At 43.7% G+C, this 20,667-nt stretch overlaps 1 protein-coding gene across 5 annotated transcripts in view; it reads left to right on the forward strand.

Moving 5' to 3' along the window:
* Positions 1–20,493, forward strand: part of MKLN1 (muskelin 1) — a 102,629-nt gene extending 82,136 nt beyond the window's left edge. For all 5 annotated transcript variants that reach the window (XM_054632357.2, XM_054632358.2, XM_054632359.2 and 2 more), the window contains 3 exons: positions 1,190–1,292; positions 9,479–9,533; positions 11,432–20,493. In XM_054632357.2, coding sequence (XP_054488332.2) covers positions 1,190–1,292; positions 9,479–9,533; positions 11,432–11,553 — 280 coding nt within the window. In that variant the 3' untranslated portion in view covers positions 11,554–20,493. The remainder of the gene's footprint in view (positions 1–1,189; positions 1,293–9,478; positions 9,534–11,431) is intronic.
* The last annotated feature ends 174 nt before the right edge of the window (positions 20,494–20,667 follow it).

Consider the following 20,667-nt stretch of genomic DNA (forward strand, 5'->3'; position numbering starts at 1 on the left):
GGCAGAAGTTTGGGGTTTATGCACCATGCTCCCATTTTTGGGGTCTGTGTGAGGGAGCCAAACCTGAGCATTCAGGGATGGTGGGATGGGTGCCTGGCTGGGGCTGAATTGCTGTGGAGTCACTGGCTGCCCTTCACCTGCACTGCCCCAAACTCTGGCTGCCAGAACAGGTACTGGCCTTGCATCCACAGCAAACCCACAGCATCAGCCTGGGTCCTGTTTTTCCTATGAGCTTGTTCAGTACCAGTCAGCCAGGCTGGGCAGGTGGGAAAGAGCAAGGTGGGAAAGTGGTTCCACTCATTTAAGCACTTCAGCTCTCTGGACCATGGTGATGTCATCTGAGAAAATCGATGGCAATGTCTGAAACCACGTGTAGTGACCAAACTGTCAGATGCAGCAGGTGACAGACAAGGTCTTTGTGCTCCCTGTGCTGCTCAATCTCTGACATCTTTAGGCAGTTTCAAAATTCAGGCTATACATGTCCACTGTGGTATAAATAGCCAGATAGATGACCCAAATTAAAAAATAACAATATGATAAGATGACAAACAGTGTGATGCTGCACCCAGGGGTAGGTGAGAGGAGGAAAAAGATGATTTTAAACCTGATCCTTTCTAGGCTTATGCAACCAGCTCAGTGCTGCAGGGAAGCAGCTCTGCTCACTGAGTATGCTGAGCCCAGAATCATATCCTGAGGGCTCTGTTCACTTCTTGAGGGAATTCACAGAAGTTGCAGTTCCTGTTCATTAAAAGACAATGAGGAAATAATGGTGGTAGTGCACAGGATTTTTATGGAGCTGTGCTCTTTCCAAAGGTGGGATGTTAATATCCCAGGGACTGAAGTGCTCAAGGCTTGCCTGTGTCTGCTCTGTGAGATGCTGCTCACATCTTACTTCATTTGTGGAAGACAAGCTGTACTCAAGATGTTATATATTAAGAAGTTTCTGTGCATATGCTTTTGAATATTTTTAGTAAGAATGTAATACTTTGCCCTTTTAACTCCTTTGCACCCCAAAAAACCCTCTTCCATGTTTCAGTCTGGCTTGAAATTCCATCAAACGTGAGGCTCACTAATGTGGTTTTCTTTGGAAATACTGTGTGTGTTGGATGGGTTTTGCTCTCTGTTGAACCAGTAGTACTTAGACCTGAGGGATATGGCTGTGTTCAAGTTTTCTGTCTCTTCTCTGCAGGTTTGAGGAGAAAGCTCAGACTGACCCTCTTAGTGCACTGAAGTACCTGCAGAATGATTTATATGTAACTGTGGATCACTCGGACCCTGAGGAGACAAAGGAGGTGAGGATCAATCAACCTTGTCCTAAAGAAATTTAGAATGCATTCTCATTGAAAGTTTTGGGCTTCTTAAACCTGGGTTTTATTCCATTTGTAAAAGCTCAGCAGGTGCCAGACACTTTGCTGTATCATGTATTTCTCTGCACTTAAGTCAGACTGCTTTGGAAACAGTCACGTAACAACTGCGGGTCCAGATAAAACAGCTTTTGTACTCCTAAGAGTGAAGGCTAAGCCTTGTTTTAATTCCAGTGTGCTGGTGTATATTTTGGGAGCTTTAATTGAAATGTAAACTCTCTGAAATGTCACCACTCTGTAGTTGGTTGTGCAGTAGAAAGGGAATAGAAACTTACTTGTGCTCAGGCTTCTCAATATTCAGCATCTCTGGGGAGGGAAAACTTTTCCAAAGATGATCAGTATTTCTGGAAGTAGTTTATACCTATACACTGCTTGCTACCCTTAAAATCTTATGTCCTTTGCCTTTTGAATATTATCCAGTAGGCATGTTCTTTATTTATTCCAGGAATTTGTTTCCATTTCCTGTTTTGATTCCAGTACTGCAGCGCGTGTCGCTTCACAAAAGGGATTAAAGAAAGAGTGAGAAGTGTCAGATAAGGTGGTTGATTTGACTCTGGCATTAATTTCCACATGGAGTTTGGGGCAGCCAGCTGAGATGTGCCAACATTCAGCTCCTGATGGGTAGATAAGGAAGAGTCTGGGGGTCTTGCTGTCTTCTTTCCTTAATGACTTGGGAATGGATTCAACAGCTCCATTTATAAAATCACGCTAGGAGGAGGGGCAGTTCTATTCCATGCTGAGTCCCTGGATTAAATCTCTTAATCTGGTGGCTTTAACTTGCTACTTTAGCTAAAGAAAAGATTATACAGACACTGAAAGGTCTTGGGGGAGAATATAAGAATATTCTTGTGTGTGCACAGGATGGAATTGTAGGGTTAGAATTAGGAAAAAAAGCTTACTCTTATCAGGATCTTGGAAGTGGTCACATTTGTCATAAATTCTAATCAGCATTTATAAACATGTGATTGAACAAAATATTTAAGTGCTGGGACTCTCTGTTCTCTGTAAATGGTTTCTTGTTCAAATTGTTCCATAACAAGTAGTTTCACATCCTTTCTAGTCATTTCTAGCATAGGAAAGACAGCAGATGATCTTGATTTTCTTGAAGTAGGAAAGGAGATTTTTTTTTTTTTCCTCAATATGTGTCATCTTCCCAGTGTGGTAACACTTCTAGAGTCTTGGAGGTTGGAAAAGACCTTTAAGGTCGTCAGGTGCAACCATGGCATCAGCACTGCCAAGGCCAACACTAAATCATGTCCCCAGGTGCCACATCTATATGGCTTCCCCAGGTGGCCTGTGCCAGAGCTAGACAACCCTTCTGGTGAATTTTTTCCTGATACCCAGTCTTAATTTGAGGCCATTTCCTCTTCTCCTGTGTTTTATTACTTGTGAGTGACCCCACACCCCAGCTGTACCCTCCTGTCAGGAGTTGTGCAGAGCCAGAAGGTCCCGACCCCTGAGGCTCCTTTTCTCCAGGCTGAGCCCCTTTCCCAGCTCCCTCAGCCCCTCCTGGTGCCTCAGACCCTTCCCAGCTCCATTCCCCTCCCTGGACATACTCCATCCCCCCAGTGACTTTCTCCCAGAATTCAAGGTTCCTTCTTCCTGTTTGAGCCTGTACTAACCCATACAGTACAAGCCCCCATCCTGATGCTCTCTTTTTCCCTCCCACTCCTATAAGGTATGTCCTGTGTTCTCTGATCTCCTTTTTTCTCCATGTCACACCTGTGTGCTGGTTGCCTGTCTCTCCTCAGCCAGTTATTCCTAAGGAGATTTTGCATCTCATGGCTGGCTGGGCCTTTTTATTATTCCCTGAACAGCAAAGATCTGTGATGTGATGAGCAAGCTCTTCTCCTAGTTCCTGCTGCCTCCTGTCGCCCACAGACCGAGGGAGCTGCTGCAGAAGCTGCATGTTGGGCACATCTGGCACAGAAAACCCTTTAATATCCTCCTTTTCCTTTTCCCAGCTCAGTGTTCAACTTGTCCACCTTGTAGGAATGGAGAATTTGCATGTCTGCATGGGCTCCTCTGAGATTTTGGGGAATGTAGAAGCTGTATCATACCAGTAGAAGTAGAATAAAATGAAAAAAAGAATTACCCCTTTTCAGAGAGCACACTGGTGTTCTGAACATTAATGATCCAATGAATGAGCTTACATAGCTCAGTCCAGCTGAGTGAATATATTGTGGATTCTTTCTCTGCAGGCCTAATGTCTGATCCAAACAAAATCCAATAGCTTCTGTCTGTCGTGCTGGGCTGTCGGATCAGCACACACCATTCAGCAGAATTAAAGCTTCCATCCATCCCAGCCATCTCCAAAAATCATCTAACAATTTCTGGGATGCTTTGTTGTTTGGGTTTTGCTATTTTGTTTTTTGTTTGGAATTTTTTTTTTTAATTATTCTTCATTGTGCTGATCATAAAGCTTTAACATCCAAACCTTTTTTTTCCACTGGGACAGATCTGCCAGGGCTGTGGCACAGAGCCAGCTGCTGGGCTGGTACTGACTGGGTGCATTTCCAGTTGACGTCAATTTACCTTCCGGTTATCACATCGAGTTGGCTTTTTGCTCTGGCATTGCATCTTCAAATAGCTCCTGTGCTTTCCAAAGGACTGACTGACGCAGGCATTTTGGATTCCATATCGAATTTCAAGCACCAGTTTGATTGTGTCTGTCAGCCCAGACACCTCCATACCCTGCCTTTATTTGATTTTGGTATCTCGATTAATAGCAAAGGTGATAGATGTGATTGGCTGCAGCCATTGAATGCTGTAAGGCATCTTAGAACTTTAGGGAATCGATTCCTGCCTGTTTTCCCTCTTTCCAGGGCAGCTGTTAAATTTGGGAAGGACCATGCTGAATAGTTTCATCCCTAACTTCGTGCGATAATTCTGGAGACTGGCCTGTATGGCTTCATGTTTTATGGATGGAGATCTGGGTGGTGTTATATACCATTACAAGCAGAATTTCCCCTTGTGGTGAAGCTTGCTTGCTTTGTAATAGAAGTAATTCCTTCTGACTTAGTTAGGCAAGTCTGTTCAGCTGTTTGCAGTTGGATGCCAAGGAAAACAAACAGACTGTTCTTGAAACTTACTTTGGCCTTAGTGTAACCAATTTTGTTTAAAGTAGCATGAATGATTGATAGTAGGAACATACCCCAAGATTTTCATTCTGTTGCTGTGAATTTTAGGGATGCTAAGAGGTCTATTTTTTTTTCTATATTTTTTTATTACTCTGAAATGAAGTAGATGCCTTGCAAGTAACAGGTATTGCATGGGTGCTTGGTTTAGTAGCCACAGGCTGTGTGCCAGCAATTTCTCTGCCCACAAATGCAGATCCAGTCATTAACTGTGATTCTGCTTGGCATCACTTAAACCTCCTCAGTCAGTTCAGTGTTCCCAGATCAGTGGATCTTTTTAGTGGCTGTGGGTTAATAGCCCTGACACTATAGGAAAAGGAGGGTAAATTTCTAGAAAATGGGGAATTTTGCCCATGCTTTAACTGATTAAAAGGGTCATTTGCTGGTGTAAAATTTTCTGCTGGCATGGCTGTTCTTTGTCACACACAGATGTGAATTTGGTGGAAGATTACAACAGCAGGCTTTTAAAGATAAAAGGATGGTCAAAATAAATATCAGTTGAATTCCAAATTTTGTACTTCGAGAAAAACAGGTGCTGTTAAGTCACATAAACATCAGTAGTTCATGTATAAAAGCTAAAGATGTTCCTTGAACACTGCAGTAATCATACCCAGAACTTTGCTGCTGTTAAATGGGCTGCAGTAGAAATCAAGATGACGCACAAAAATGTCCAGTGCTTTCCAAGTGTGAGAGAGCAGGATGACTTTGTACATGGAGATTCAACAACTGATGAAGCTCAATCCCATGATTGTTGTAAAACAGATACAAAGCACAAGGAAAACTCACAGAATGTTTTTCTTGGAGCGTGGTAGGAGAAAGAGCAAGGACCTGGAGGCCAATCTGAGGCCTGACTTGCTTGTAGACTGAGGCTGGAGGCCCCTGTTCAAGGCTGCTTCATACTTTCCATTCTTAAGACCTTGTCTTTAATAAATTTGACAGATAAAGCCAGCAGGGCCCAAAAGTATTGTTTGAATCTGCATTAGACTGGTATTTCTGGGAAAATTGAAGCCCAAATGGGAAAAATAGTTCTAGGAAGGAGCTAAGAAAAGCCTGTTTCTCCTCCTTGTGTCCTGCTGTGATTCTTTGTAAAGCCTCAGAGCCTGAGTGCTGCAGGAGCAGAGGTTTTGGAGCCAAGGAGCCTTTACAAAAACAGCGTTCAGCCTTCCCAATTTCAGCAACAGCTCCATCCTCAAAGGGTTTGAGCTTCCCTTTGCCTCTTTGAGCCTGTGCTGGGAGTCACCAGCCCCAGAGAACTGGTCAAAGCTGAGGAACTGGTTTATGCTGTGATCTGAGCACTCACACACAGGCATTACAGAGGAGGAGGAGGAGGAATTGTGTCTGATTCACACAACTGGCCAGGTATCCCAAACAAGAGTTACTCATTCCCCCTTAATCATTTTGTTTGTGCAAAGGCAGAGGTGTGCAGCAAATATATAAAAATAGACATAGTATATGACCTTCTGTTAGTTAACCAGATCTGTTTATCTCTAAGGAACCCCTGCCTCTGTTCAGGAGGTTGGTTGGATCTCTGAAAGAGAAGTTAATTGGGTAACAAAGGGAACTGCTGTCTTTTGAGTGGAGGCTTAATTTGGAATGGATGAAGCCAGTGAGCCAGAGGGATTGTCAGAAGAAAATGGGTGGTGGTGTGATTAAAGCAGTTGGATGCTTCTGCTGGATAATTGAATTCTGCTCTTGTCTCCATAGCAGAGTTGCTGTGTGATATTAAGCAAATTGTTTTTCCTAGATGGTCATTAATTGGATGTTTCATTCTGGTGCCTGATGGGAGAGATCTGAGGTGTGATTTGCTTGAGGGCCATGCTTTTCTGCAAATTCAGAAGCTGTTGCATAACACTACATATTTTGAAAAATCAGATACTGTTAGTTTCAAATAGACCCAAAATTAATCAGAGTTTGAAGTGCCATCTGTTAGAATAACAATTAATATGATAAGAAAGTCAATGAAGAAATTAATTCCTTCTTTAGAGCAGAGCTTGTACTTTGTGAAGAAAATAGTACATTGGATATCTGCTGGGAATGGTATGTAGGAGACCTGGTATTGAGTGAGCAGTAACTGTCCTACACTTTGGGAAAAACATAGGGATCTTATGGGAGAACATTGTAGGGTTTGGGATTGTAATACAGATGCAGAGTGAACCAGCTTGGGTTCAGCACTGTCCTTAACTGATGTTATTAACTCACAAGCTTGACTTTCCTATCAGAAAGTGCTTTTCAAGTGTGAGCTGATACACAAATTAAATTTCAAACCAAACAAACAACAGCCCTCAAGGTTAACTCAAGTGTGGCACCATCAGTGGAGAAGGGAACAAGATCCTCCTTCCCCACAAAGAAACTCATAGCCATGAAAATCCATCATGCCTGCTGCAGATGAGGCTGGAAACTTGGCAGAGGCCATTTTCAGCGGGGTTTTGGTCTCAGTTCAGCGAGTTCTTGGCTGAACCCTGCTCATCTGGCCTCTTGGTCAGGCACCTGAGCCCCAGGGTGGCTTTGTGCTCCCAGCAGGGCGTTGCTGCAGGAGCATGGGAACCCCTGGGAGCGCGTGGCACCCGCTTTATCCCAGCTTGCTGTGCCACCAGGCAGCTGGCAGCAGCCCCTGAGCCATCCTGTGGGAGGCAGGGATGGCCAGAGCGTGGCGTTTGCTCTCAGAAGCTGCAGGGATTTAGCCACGGGTTTATTGGAACTTTTGGAGCTATTTCTGCTGGGCAGCTGTTTAAGTAGGGTGCTGCTGGGAAGCCAAGCTGCTCTCACAAATGAGGCTCACAGTGGAATCCACGTGGGGCTTTGCAGTGATTTAGTGTGACCAGGCCTTGCACTCAGGAGGGCACTTCACAGCCCCTTCTCCCTCATCTCCAGGTTTTCAATCCTGTGTCTTACCATACCCTCCCCAAAGGATGCAGACATACCCCAGACACTACAGTCCTTATTTTAGCCTGATTTTCCCTTTGATGTCACATTGAAACTGATCTCACTGAAGTGTTTTTGTAGCTTCTTGCACTTGGTTGTAGATCTACTTTCTGTAGCATCTTATTTTTCTTTTTTTTTCTACTTTTTGCTTCTCTGTTTTCTGGCAGTTTTGTGTTTGGCCATTGTTCTCTGCAGCCCTGACTCTTTTGAGCTTTCTTTGTAGAACTTGCTTTTTAGACCACTTAATTTTTTTTCTAGTGCTTTCCTCATATGTTGCTAGCTGATACAGGCCATCCCAAAATGGGCTCCTTATTGTAGAGGAGACTTTGAAACCTTGATAACAGCAAGAGTATTTTATTTAAAGATTCTGCTCCTTTTCATGCATTTGTCAGTTTTATAATAAAGTGATACTGATCTGTTGTAGTGCCTAAGTGCATTTTCACAGAGCCTCTGCACCTGTTCTGTATTGCTGATTTTTCGTGTTTATGTTGATTTGCACTCGGCCTTGGTGAAATGCACCTCAATCCATCATTATAATTTGGATTAAGTGGAAAAACAGTTGGAAGGCTGTCTGTGCCATGCTGGCAGTCAGTCTGAGTGTGGTGTAAGGTCTGGTGATCCTGCCCTGTTCTGCCAGTCAGGTTATCACTGAAAACCCAGGGTGATGCTGACCCTGGGGCACAGATGAATCACTCCTGATTCAAGGCTCCATTTTGATGTCAAACCATTGATGGCCACCCACAGAAAAGTTATTTGACCTGTTTGCCTTTCCCTGCTGGCTTAATCTAAGTAATGCCTTGACAATGTGCCGTAAATATCATATAAAAGTGTTAGAATTCCTATGAAAGTCAGAATGGACAAGGTCTATTGCCAAGTCCCATCCCTAGGGCCTTCTGCCTCATAGGAGAAATCAGATTGATGTGCTACAACTTGTTGTTGCCAAATTCACGTTGGCTGCTAGTCATCACCTTCTCCACTCCTACATGCCTACAAACTGTCTGTGTTCCCATTTTTTATTGAAATTAAAATTAAACTGATGGATATGTAATGCCTGGCTGTTCTTTCCACTCCTTCCCTGAACATATTTGCTTCTCTTCTGGTTTTTTTCCTCCCTTCTTTTCCTTCAGGCTGTTTGCTGAAAAGACACACAGGCAGGAGACACAAGATTCCAAGGCTTTAAGGAATCAACTCTTTCTTTGCAGGAGCATGACAAAGCACTAAGCTTTTCTGTTCCTTGGGTTCCTGGAAACATCAGTCAGGGGCAGAGAAAGACACCGTGGTCACTGTCTATCAGTGAGACATGAAGGGAGAATAAAACCATGAATGTGTTAAGTAAAATGTTTTTATTCATGGTCTTGATGTTCCCAAACAAAGAATTTTTATTTTTAGTTAAGAAGATATTGCCTTAAATTTGTCATGTGAGATCTCTGGCAGTTCAGAAGGGCTGTTATTAGAATCTTAGAATGGTTTGGGTTGGATGGGACGTTAAGGATCATTGAGTTCCAAACCCCCTGCCATGGGCAGGGATGCCACCCATTAGATCAGATTGCTCAGTCCCATCTGGCCTTCAACACTGCCAGGGTTGGGGCATCCACAGCTTCTCTCTGAGGGGCAGAGCTTTCTCTGTGTTCAAGAAGTTCATGCTCACTCCAGCAGTTACCCTGTTTTTGTGCCATCTAATCCCTGGCTGCTGAGCCTGTACCATGTTAATCCCTGGGAATGTTACTGTGTGGAGGGACTCTACCTTCTGCCAAAGAGGCAAAAAATTATATGTAAAAAAATGAGATTTTTAGAGCTCTCAGTCAAATACCTTTCATTGCATCAACACTGCTCTAATTCTAGGAAAAACCATCTAACTTGTGCCAAGGTGACAAATTGTAGTGCTCATGTGAAAGTGCCTGCTGCTGTTATTCATGTGTATGGCACAGGAGTTAGGACGACTGTGTGGAGAGCAACTCTAAAGCTACTTGTACTTCTATGAATCCCTTGGGGTTCTTGCCTTTGTGGTTAATAACACTTTTTTCTTTCTTTGTCCCTTTACCTCTTCTTCTGCAGTTTCAGCTTCTTGCCTCAGCATTATTTAAGTCTGGCTCGGATTTCACGACTCTCGGTGAGTATTGTGTGTCAGAGAAATTACATGATGTTCTCTTTGATAATTACTCTTAGTTTCTACTGGTTTTTATATCAAATTTTATAGTTCCTATGAACATTGCAGGCTCTTTTCAATATGCAAAGTGCCACTACCCAGACATTTGAGAGGTTATTTATAATGACCAGTGTCCAATACCTCAAGCCCACATTTAAAACATCTGTCAACATCAGTGGTTTTAAACCAATGCCTCCTGGGATCATTTTGTGTCTCTTATTACATCTGATCCTTCGCTGTTACCCAAGTAAACAGAAGCTTTGGTCAGAATAAAGCACCTCCTGTCATGTCACTTTGGAATCTCACAGCATGGCTACGGCTCTGTTTGCTGTGATAACTGCAATTCCTGGAGTAGTTTGGTTCGCTCTGTTCTCTGCAGAACGAGTTCTTTGGGCAGGGTGTCAAGAGTGGAGAAAACAGTGGCGTGAAGGGCTGGAAACAGGAGGGCTGAGCCAAAGCCATGATTTGTTTCACTTCTCTGTCCAGTTAACTCTTTGAGAGATCTCAGAGACTCATCCTGGGCAAGCTGTAGGAAAGGTACAGGCAGAAATGACATCCTTGTATTGGAGTGTCCTCAAGTCACTGAGGTCTCACTAAGAGAATGGATGACTTCAGTTTTTGATGGAGGTATAATTCCCAATCTGGGAAACTGAGGGAAGGTTAAGGCCCACTGCAGTTCTGCCCTGCTGGATGAGAAAGCTCTGCTGAGTTCCAATGGTTTGGAAGACATCAAGTTGACTGATAGGATCAACTTCTTTTAAAGAAAGAAAACCCAAGTTTCAAAAAAGTTAGATTTTTCATAGACTCATAGAATAGTTTGGGCTGGAAGGGACCTTCAAAAACCATCTCATTCCAACCCCTTCTGCCATGGGCAGGGATGCCTTCCACTATCCTAGGTTGCTCCGAGCCCCATCCAACCTGGCCTTGAACACTTCAGGGATGGGACATCCACTTCTCTGGGCAACCTGTGCCAGTGCTTCACCACCCTCAAAACTTTTCCCTAGTTTCAAGCATTTTAAAAGATGAATTAGTTCTTGACTCAGTACAATACTTTATCCAGATTTTGGATTTACAGATAGGAACATATGTACATCAAGAAGTGCTTTGAAAATAAAAACCCCAGCCCTCCTTGATTTGATTAACTTGGTTGACTTTGATTAACTGAGGAGTGAGTTCACTGAATTAAAAAGCATTCCTTTGAGATAGCAGCAATGGAAGTAATCCAAAGTGGTGGAGATCATTGTGTGCCTGCCCTATTGTTCTTGCTGATGGTTTTAGTGTAGGATTTGGATAAACAATGCAAATCAAACCCTCCCAAGCCATGTTGGGAGGCAGCGCTCCAGAAACCAGTTTGCAAAGCTCCTGTGTGCCAAGATGCAGCCAGGTGCAAGTCCAGTGAGTAAATACCAACTCTGAGTTGGGACTCCTGCTGTCAACACAGCTTATCTCAAGGAAAACTCCAAGCAATCCAAGGAGCAGTTCTGGTTATGGCAATGAAGATAATGAAGAAAGCCCGAGGACAGAAGAAATGAAGCACCAAATAAAAATAGCTGCATGGATTTTGTTTTCTGGGACATCAGAACAGTCCCCTGAGAACTCCTGCTTCCCCTGTTTCTTCAGGGCTGTCAGTGAGCTTGACAGGCATTTGTTTATTACTTTTTATGGCATCTTGATGGCAGTGCTGGCTTGGGGTGACATAATCTCTCTATATGTGCTCACAGTAGTGGGACAGAGCGGTGGCAGCCTTATTAGTGGAGGCAGAGGGAGCTGTTAACATTTATCCCAAATGGACAATTCCACAGCTAAACGGAGTGTTTGGGATTGGGAGCAGTGACTTATTTTCCCTTTCCTTCCTCCCCCAGGATTTTCAGATGTTGACCACACATATGCCCAGAGAACTCAGCTGTTTGACACGTTAGTCAACTTCTTCCCAGACAACATGACCCCTCCTAAAGGCAACCTGGTGGACCTCATCACGCTGTAACGGAGCAATCACTGGACACGTGGAAGAGGGGAAAAGCATCCATTTTCAGTATTTTAATTTTTTTACTGCATTGATTGACTGCTGGGATGAAGTTAATATAGTAACCCCTAGGTGTTTGAAAGGGGTTTTATACTTGTATGGTGAATCCCTGGAGCTTTTCCCTTGGAGTAGGTTAATAAAATGTAACTGACGTACTTCTGACTAAATATATATATTTTTTCTGACTTTGGATTTTGAGTTAGCAAATGTAAGATGAAAAGGTGGGGGAAAAAGAAAAAGAAATAAAACCCAGTCATGCAGTGATCTTTTTGCCTATGGGGGAAAATTTGAGATTTGTGAGTTGTCTGGGATTAAAGATGATGGGTTTTATTTTGTGTTTCCTGAGGAAGAGGGGGAAGAGGTTTTTCTTTCCTCATTTGTAACTAGTCACGATGTATTGCTTTATCCTACAACTCCATCCTCAGCAGCTGAATAACTTGGTGGCAGGACACTGGCAGGTGTTGAGATGATGTAATTTATGTCCTGAGTTTTGCACTCACGGTGTGTGGCGGGAAGGTGAGCGTGTGTTCCAAACCGTCTGTCTCCCCTTCCCAGAGTTGTGCTGACAGTCATGTCTCATTGCTTCTGAGACTCCACCTAAACTGACGACCTACATCCCTATCTCCTGTTCTCTGGAGCCTTCCATTAAACCTGGCAGGCAGGAGGGAAGCTGAGATACAGCTGGAAAACAGGAGTGCGGTCACTGCCCACACGGGCCCCTTTTCAGGGATTGATCTCTTTGCTGCTGTGCTCATCCACTGAGAAACCCTGTGGGTCCTCAGTGAGCCTGGCAGAACTGGGTCTTCCACCACACACATCCCCAACCTCTGCAAACCTGACCCCAGGTTGGGTGTAGTATTTCTGAAGCAGATTGTCTTCATTTCCATGTGAAGCGTTTCTGTGTGCTTTTGTCCATGTGTACATGTGTGTACAGGGCGTTGCTCCCAACAGCTTGTCTCCTTCCCATGTAAGTGCAGCTCCCTTGTCAATGCATTTTAGACCTAGATCTGAATGTGAGGGAGGCCTTCTTAGCATAAATCTCTGAAAATGAGCTGATGCATATGTATAGAAAATGTATTCTTCCTTTTGCTGAAAGCCTTCTTTATAAACACTGTAAGGGCTTGGTGCTGCACTGTGAGGTTGAATGAAGGACATGCATACCCAGCATTAGAAACTCTGCATTCAGTGTCTGTGAGCATTCAGTACACACTGGCAGATGTAAATATTTATATGAAACTGCAAAACTTTCTGTCCAGCAGTGTTCATGCCAGTCAGGTATCGTTGCTGCACCCGCTGTGGCTCCTGTTGAACTTGGTGGAAGTCCTGTGTGTGCAAAGATGATTTGGACTCTTGAAATAAAGAGTTAGTCAAGTGTCTTTTTCAGAGCTCGAGTGTCTGCTTGCTTTGATTGTATTGCCTCTTTATCATGTTCTTTGTGTAACTTTTGTAGTCCTGGTGCATTAGAAATAAATTTCAAAACCTCATACTAGTGTTTAATCACTTAGAAAGGAACAGTATGTCAGAGGCCAGGCTTGTCTTCAGGGAGGACTGTACAAATGAAGTGTTTTTAACCTGTCACTTGAGACTGTTCAGACACTGTGCACTTCAGTGGATGGCAAATCAGATGTCTGCAGAAGAATCCACTCTGTGTGGGAAGTGAAATCTGATGAAATTGTTTCTTTGGAACGTGGCAGGTTTTTTTTCCTCTTGACACAGAAAGTTTTACATCACTGCTGGGCTTTGTGGTGTGCTACCTGTGCTGAGGCTTTGTTAAGTAGTGTAGAGTTTATACAGTACAAATGTAGATACTGGGGGAATATTCCAGCTGAGCTGTTGCTTCCATTGAGATCAAAATGAGCACTTTTAATGCAACCAGCCAAAATTCTGCAACCTTTTTAGTACTTAAATTTCCTGCTGCTGTGCTCCTTTACCACTTGATCTCATTGCTTGTGTATCCTCAGCTTCAGTCAGATGATTAAATACTCTTTGTGACAGTTCTCTAATTAACCAAACTCTTCATAAACTGTTGTGTGTCTACCTTGGACAGCTGAAAGAAGCCAAAAGATACACCTTGAGAAGCCCTGGTGAGCAGGCAGGGGAGGTTCAGGAGCAGCCAGAGCTGTGAATGGCATTGCTGGTGAGCAGTGCATCGTGTCAGGTCGGATTTGTGCGACAGGAATTCGATCCAAACTCATTGTCCTCTGCGCCGGGGGTGCGCGCGGAGCCCGGCAGCCTCGGCTCTGTGCTCTGTAGCATGGTGCAAATCAATGATTTGTGTGAGCCAGGGGAACGTGGCTTCTGCAGGACTGACAGTCCCAGCTAACGAGAGCACTTCAGGATGATCAAATATTGACCTGCCTTTGTCCCAGGCAGATCGATGCCGCTCGCACCAGCACAGTTCATGGATTACAGCTGCTGATTAACCAGCAGAAACTTTGCTCAGCTCTGCAGTATTTGTTGAGCAGCAGAGGCACCGTGTGGCCAGAGAGGTTAATCCAAAGGGAAGGCTTCTTGTGGCTTTGCCAAGGATCTTCCCTTCTTTTTGTCCTTAAAGCTAGGAGTCAAATGATCTCTTTGCATTGATGTATGCTACGTTACCTGCTTTAAATTCTAACCAAAAATTCTGAGCAGTGAAGTATAAATTTACTTTTAAAATCAGCCACTTGCTGTCAGGCAGTGACACAAGTAGTCTGAATTTCATTGCATGCTGATCTTTAAAGACGCTGATGATATTCCAGGAAAGCATCTGATGTGCTCATTACAGAAAGCCCAAAATACAAACAGCAAAGAAACCCACTGGATCAGAAAACAGCCACCTGAAAACGTTTCACAGCCCAGTGCATGCGAGGTTATAAATACCTGAGCTGTGCGTGAGAAGTCTTTGAACCTCACCATCATTGCTTGTAGGCTGTGTCTGAGGCTGCTCCTTAGCTTAGACAAGACAAACATACTCTATTTGCCTTTACTTTAGATTATAAGGTGACTTTGTGTATGAACTTGACACCACATAATCTTTGCACTACAGTGAGTAGTTCTATCTGTAAATTCTATGTTAACTTGTAAATAAGGTATTGCGAAGGAAAGCGTCGTTCCTTGTCAGAGAGGGACTCATTCATCATGTTTTGGGTCTTTAAAGCCAAAGTTACAAGGTTCTGGTATGTCTTTTAAAGCTAGAGGAAGTCAGGGTGGGGTAAACTTGATACAGACATCCAGACTTCACTCTTGATTTAGCTTTTTAAAAATATTCTTTGAAATCCCTATGTTTGGTTCTTCACTGACTCTGTCCCTTACAATAGCCTTTAGTGGATCATCTCCTTGGAAAACAAGAAATTATTCTTTATATTTTTCCTATCAAGTGATGCATTTTCTTAGAGAAATAGAGCCCTTCAGAATTAATTCTTTTGGTCACTTGGATTAGGTAGAATTAAGTGAGTTTGTTAATGTTCATCTTACACAACCCCTCATAGTAGGCATGAGGTAGAAGTTGTTAAGAGTTCTCCCAAAATTACTTCTCCAAGCATGTTCTGCTCTTGCAGTGTGACCCAAAATGTTGTTATGTGGCAGAAGGACTTTGTTACATGTTGTTAAATGAGATTATAACCACTTTAGCCACCTTTTTCCTCTTTTCTTTTGAGGATCCCTTTAGTTAGTATTGGTCCTGGGAAGGCCTGAAGGGTGATGCAAAATGTTCATTGAAATTAATTGTAGTTGTTATCTTCTGACTCTTTATATTTGTGATGTATTTATTCTTATAATCTCTTCCTTTTGCTGAGCATAATGAGGAAGGAGTACTTTGTCTTGGAAAAGTTCAGTTTGCCCTTTCCCTGGGTGGCATCTTGCATGGGTAGTTAAGGTAGTTGTACCCAGTTGTGTAAATAAACCTCTGGAATTTGGTTTTTGTTTGCCTGGGCACCTGGCTCTGGGTGTACACAGGTACACGCTGGCTCAGGGATCATGCTGGAGCTTCCTACCAGAACTTCAGTTAGCAAAGTCTTATTTTGGAAAATCAGTCTGGGAACACCCGGTTGGAAAAGCTTTTCTAAGGCATTGCCTTGTGCAGTGGCAACTGGAGTGAAATTAGAAATTTTCCTAAAGAGCATAGAAAAGCTTCCCTTTGTGGAGTAACAAAGTTAAATTAAATTGCTGAAAGTTTTTGGTCATTGATAATAATTACCCAGCTTGAAAATTGAATGATTCATGATTACAGTTTAAAGATTGAGGAGGCAATAAGCAAATTAACTGGACCCACCTATTTACAGGAGGGTGGCAGTGATGTGGGGCTGGTGGGCAGGGATTGCCACAGCTCATCTGTGTGTGTCTTTAATTGGCAGCCACAAGTGTCCAGGGCTCCATGAGCTATTCCTTCTTCCAGAAGAAACTCCTTCCAAAGCCGAGTAATGACTCTGGAAGAGTGTTTTCCATAGGGCTTTGTGGAACAGCTGTTGGCTGAACCATTTTCCTGATGTGTGCAGATTTTTTGAAGGGAGTTTTCTCTGTCCCAGAGTTTTGTGCTGACCTGGCTGTGCTGTGCCAACCTGCTCTGGTGAGTGATGGGTTCAGAGCAGAGTCCTGAGGAATGCTGCAAACTTTTTTGCTGCTCTTACTGTGAGGAAGATGAGCATTAATGCTGCTTGTGTCAAATGCAGGAGGGTGGTAGGTACCTGTAACACAAATACTGTCAGCTCTCTTGCTGCCTCCTGCATTTCAGAATCGAGAAATACTTTTGTAGAACTTATTGAGTGAACTTTAAATTTGAATAACTTGTGTACAGCCTCCATCTCTGTACAGGCAGTAATTCTGCTGATGTAATGCTGTGCCACTTCTGGGGAAAATGGCAAAAATTAGTAGATATGTTTCCATTCGGTCCCTTTGTTTTTAAAAGTGGAAAAATGTCTTGTGAAACTTTGAATTCCCCGTGTATGCTTTGAATTTTAGCTTATTAGTTGGCTCAGAGTTAAGGAATGTTTGGCTATTGTCAAGTGAAGTCCTGACAGTAAAAGCAGTTTATGTATGTCTCTGGAAGTGCTTGTGTTGTTTTATAGCTGTACTTATTACAGAAACAGAGGTGGACCCAGTTGAAAAATCAAAATTATTGGTGTTTTAATTTAGGGGAAATATTATAGAAACTCTGAGCTTGGCCTATTTTAAATAAGTACATGTGTTAATTTGGAGATGGGTCTTATTTTGTGAGAGGAGAGTTTAAGATCAGCTATATGACTTGTTCTTGCTATAGATTGCTAGTAGTATATAAGCTGTAAATACTGTTGAAATGTAAATGTGCTGTCAGAAGCTTGTTAGTGTATCTAAATGCCTGTGGGAATGGGAGACCCAATCATATCCTGTCATGGAAAAGGTTATTTTGGAGATTATTCAGGTTGTGGTAATGGCTTATAGGCAGAATCCCTCTTTTACTGAAAGCTTCTAGTATAATGAAAAGTAGGAGTGGAGAGAGTAGGTTAAATGTACTGGAACCAGGGTAAGAGTCCATGGCTCAGTGCTTGGATAAATTGACTCCAGATGCTTTTGTCCATAGTCAGTGGCTCCAAACGTGGTTTTGGAGTGGAAGCCAGTTAATGAGCTGCTTATTGCTGCTGGAGAGTCCTACAGGAGAGCCTCATGGGGATGCCAGCAGGTATCCCTTGGGCATTCCAGGCAGAGGTCACAGAGCTGGCTGGAGTTTGGGATTATCCACGTGTGCTTTGGTTATATCCTAAACCTCCAAGGAGGGGGCAGTGGCTGTGTGGGGTTTGTGCAATTCCAGCTGTGTGGGGTTTGTGCAATTTCAGCTGCATGGCTGAGGTGTGGAGCCCTGCAGGGCAGCACCTTCCCCAAGCACAGAGCCTGAGGATAACACATTGCTGCTGTCTGCTTTGCTTTCATGGGCTTGGTTTGACAGGGGTGAACTCCAGATATTGCTGTGACCCAAATTCAGTGCTCTGCTTCCAATGGAGCTGCTGTCAGTGCATCACCTTGGTACCCTGAAATCTCAATTTATATTTGGTGCAGACACAGCTCCATGCTGTCTTGGCTTCCAGCTGTTTGCTGTAAGTCAGCACAGCTTTTACTGGTGACCTGGAGAGTGTGAGTGCTGTCAGAACTCACTCGACTGTTCAGCTCCAGCGTGGAATCACAGTTCATTCCTGGAAACAGGGATGTGAGTGAACAGCTCAAGCCTGGCTCTGTCAGGTTAGATGTTTGGGTTTGCTACTAATTTTGAAAGGAAAATCTTATCACTAGCAGGTGTGATGGTTAAAGCATGACCCCTTGGTAATTCCCCCTTTTATTCTGAATTTCTTTCTCTGTTCATTCCTATTAAAGTGCTTCAGACTTCCCTGAGTTTAATGGGTACGTATGGAGGAGTTAAAGGTTAGAGCTGCATAGTGGGTATTGAGGCATCAGTGTCTCCACATTATACTCCAGTTGTTTCCTTTGCAAAACTCCTCCTGCTGCCTCTGAAGCAGTCAGCAAGGATCCTTGTGATTTACATTGTTCTTCCAGGGCTGTTTCTCATCCTGGGTCAAGGACAGGGAAGCCTGGGAGATGATTTCCCACTGCAGCACACACTTATTTACTTGTGCCCTTCCATGGCCTCGCATTCAGTGCTGTGATGCTCTTTCCTTCCCATCTCAGGGTTTGTTTTGTGAAGAGGAAAAAGGTATGGTAATGATACCAACCCTTAAGTTGTCCTAGGTTCCTGCACCTGCTCTAATCATCCCAAAACTTTCATGAGTATTGGGGTGTTTGGTTTATTTCTGTGGGGTAGAAGCAATGAGAAGAGAAACAATCTTGGGGTTAATGCAGGGGTGCTGATGTGAGTAGGTGTGTAAGGTGAGGTCTGTCTTTGTGGAAGGGCTTCAAAGGACTCTCCTAGCAGTACCTTTGCTATTTAGAGCTGGTTTTACAATGTGAGCTGGATTCTCTGGCTCTTTTTCAGAAAGAAGTGATGCAATATCAGGATCTTCTAGTCCTGGAGCTTCACCTCAAGCTTCAGCCCACTTCCACCCCAGACAGCAGAGAGAATAATACAAATTCTATTCTCTCCACAGCAATTGTGAGGAAGCCAGCTGGGCTTAACCCTGCTCAAACAGACCTGAGCTGGTGCAGCCCCATTGGCTTTTGGATCAGGTCTGGCTGCCCTAAGGGATTGTTAAAACCTAAAAATGTTTTGAGCTTTCTGATGAAATCTGCCAGTTTGATTAAAGGAAATTAGGTGCTTTTTAATTAATATGATGGTGGGGAGGCTAGACCATAATAGTGGCTCTAGTGGTTGCAGTCATCTCCACATCCCAAATAGCAATGGATAGGTTTTACTCCCCAATGATAGGAAAATATGCTTTAAATATCCTGATTTAGTAACCAAGGGATTCAATCAATTACTCGGTGTTTCACTAAATAGAGAAGTGCTGCGGTGTGTGAACAGGGTCTGTTCATTAAAAAAGCCACTTCAAGGCTGAAAAGTGATTTTTTTTTTTTTGAGGTTTTGACAAAAACTCAGTTCTTAAAAGGGGAAAATGGAGGAGAACTACTGTGCTGCTGACTTGTTTTCCCCTCCTGTCAGCTGTGGTCATCAGGAATGCCAACTAGCAGTGCAGGGTGAATATTGTCTTCATCTCTCCCTCCTCATTCCTGTCCCTCCCGTTGATGTTTTGATGTGCAAAACACTCTTCACTTCAGAAGCTGCTGTGCAGGCTAGTGGAAAAGAAAACAAACCCCTCATTATTAGTAGCTGTTGCCATTTGCTAAAGCTGTATTTTCTGCTGCCTTCCAGCACTCCCTCCTCCACAGCAGGAAATGAGGGGGTGCTGGGGAGACCATAAGCCAGAGAAAAGAGCTTAATTATACAAACAAATGTGTTCATGGGAGTCTTGCGAGTTGGAGGCCCCGAACCACGCAGACCACTTTGCTGAGGGACAGAAATTGAAAGTCTGTGGGCTCATTCCCAGTTAATTGGAGGTGACATTCCCATCCTTGTGGGCTGGTGGTGTTGTACATGTTGTGCATTCAGATGCTGAGATGCAGCGTGTCTCATTTTGGGAGTGCTGAGCCTCGTTAAATGTTTGCCCTTTGAAACTGCTGCAGTTGCCCCTTTTAGGGGCAGTTGCCCTTTTAGGGGAGTTGGTGGTGTGGACAGGACCTTGGTAGCTTGGGGTCAAACACCAGTGAGCTGGCTGGGCACCATCACCTGATTGGGGTGGGGTTTGGAGCTGTTTGTTGAGCTGTTGCCTCTACTCTGATGGTATCACTGTAGTGTGTGATGGTTTGTTTGTCTGGACCTTCAGTGTTCATTATCTTGTCCTCTACACCCCAGTGTGGTCCCCAGAAGCTGGTTCTCCTTCCCTAGTGCTGGAAGTGTGAGTGTCCACCCCCTGTCCACAATTTGGCCTCTCTGTCCTGTTCTGGCACTCAGCTTGAAGTGTTTGCACCTCCCCAGCAATCCTGCAGGCTCTGGATTCCCTTTGGTGTCTGTCCTGCAGTTGTTGTCTGGGACACCTGAGCACAGGAGAGCTGAGCTGAGAGGTGTGGACAGCCCTGGGCTGGAAAGAAGCATCCATGGGGTGATGAAAGCTGTGAACTGCTCATGTGTTTGAATAGGCAGGTCAAATATTGACTGCTCCTGTGCTGAGCCCATGGTGGTTACAGGCATCTTCCCTGGACTCTGGTGATTCCCCTTCCCACCCTTTTCTTTATGGATGATCTTTGTTCAGCCTGGAGTGTTAATTTTCTTCCTTGGCATAAATCATCTTTGATGATTTCTGGGTTGGTGTGTGAGCCCCATGCTGTACATAAATGAATGAGTGACATGAGGAATATCTACAAATGTAGTTATGTTGTATGTAATGTACATAAGGAGAGAATGTATTTTGTTCATTTTTTTCTTAATAAAAATGTATATGCTAGCAAGGGTGTTGATTTAAGATCTGTTTGTTCTCACATCGCTTCAGAGAGTGGAAAAATGCCTGTGAAGGTCTTTTAGTGGTAGAGAAATTGTGGAACTAGTGGCACATTACATCTGGCCCTGTTGCCTGACCTCACTGATGAGCTCAGTCAGTATCCCATAAATCCAGCATGTTCCAC

This window comes from Agelaius phoeniceus, chromosome 5 (assembly GCF_051311805.1).
Source record: "Agelaius phoeniceus isolate bAgePho1 chromosome 5, bAgePho1.hap1, whole genome shotgun sequence".
NCBI lineage: Eukaryota > Metazoa > Chordata > Aves > Passeriformes > Icteridae > Agelaius > Agelaius phoeniceus.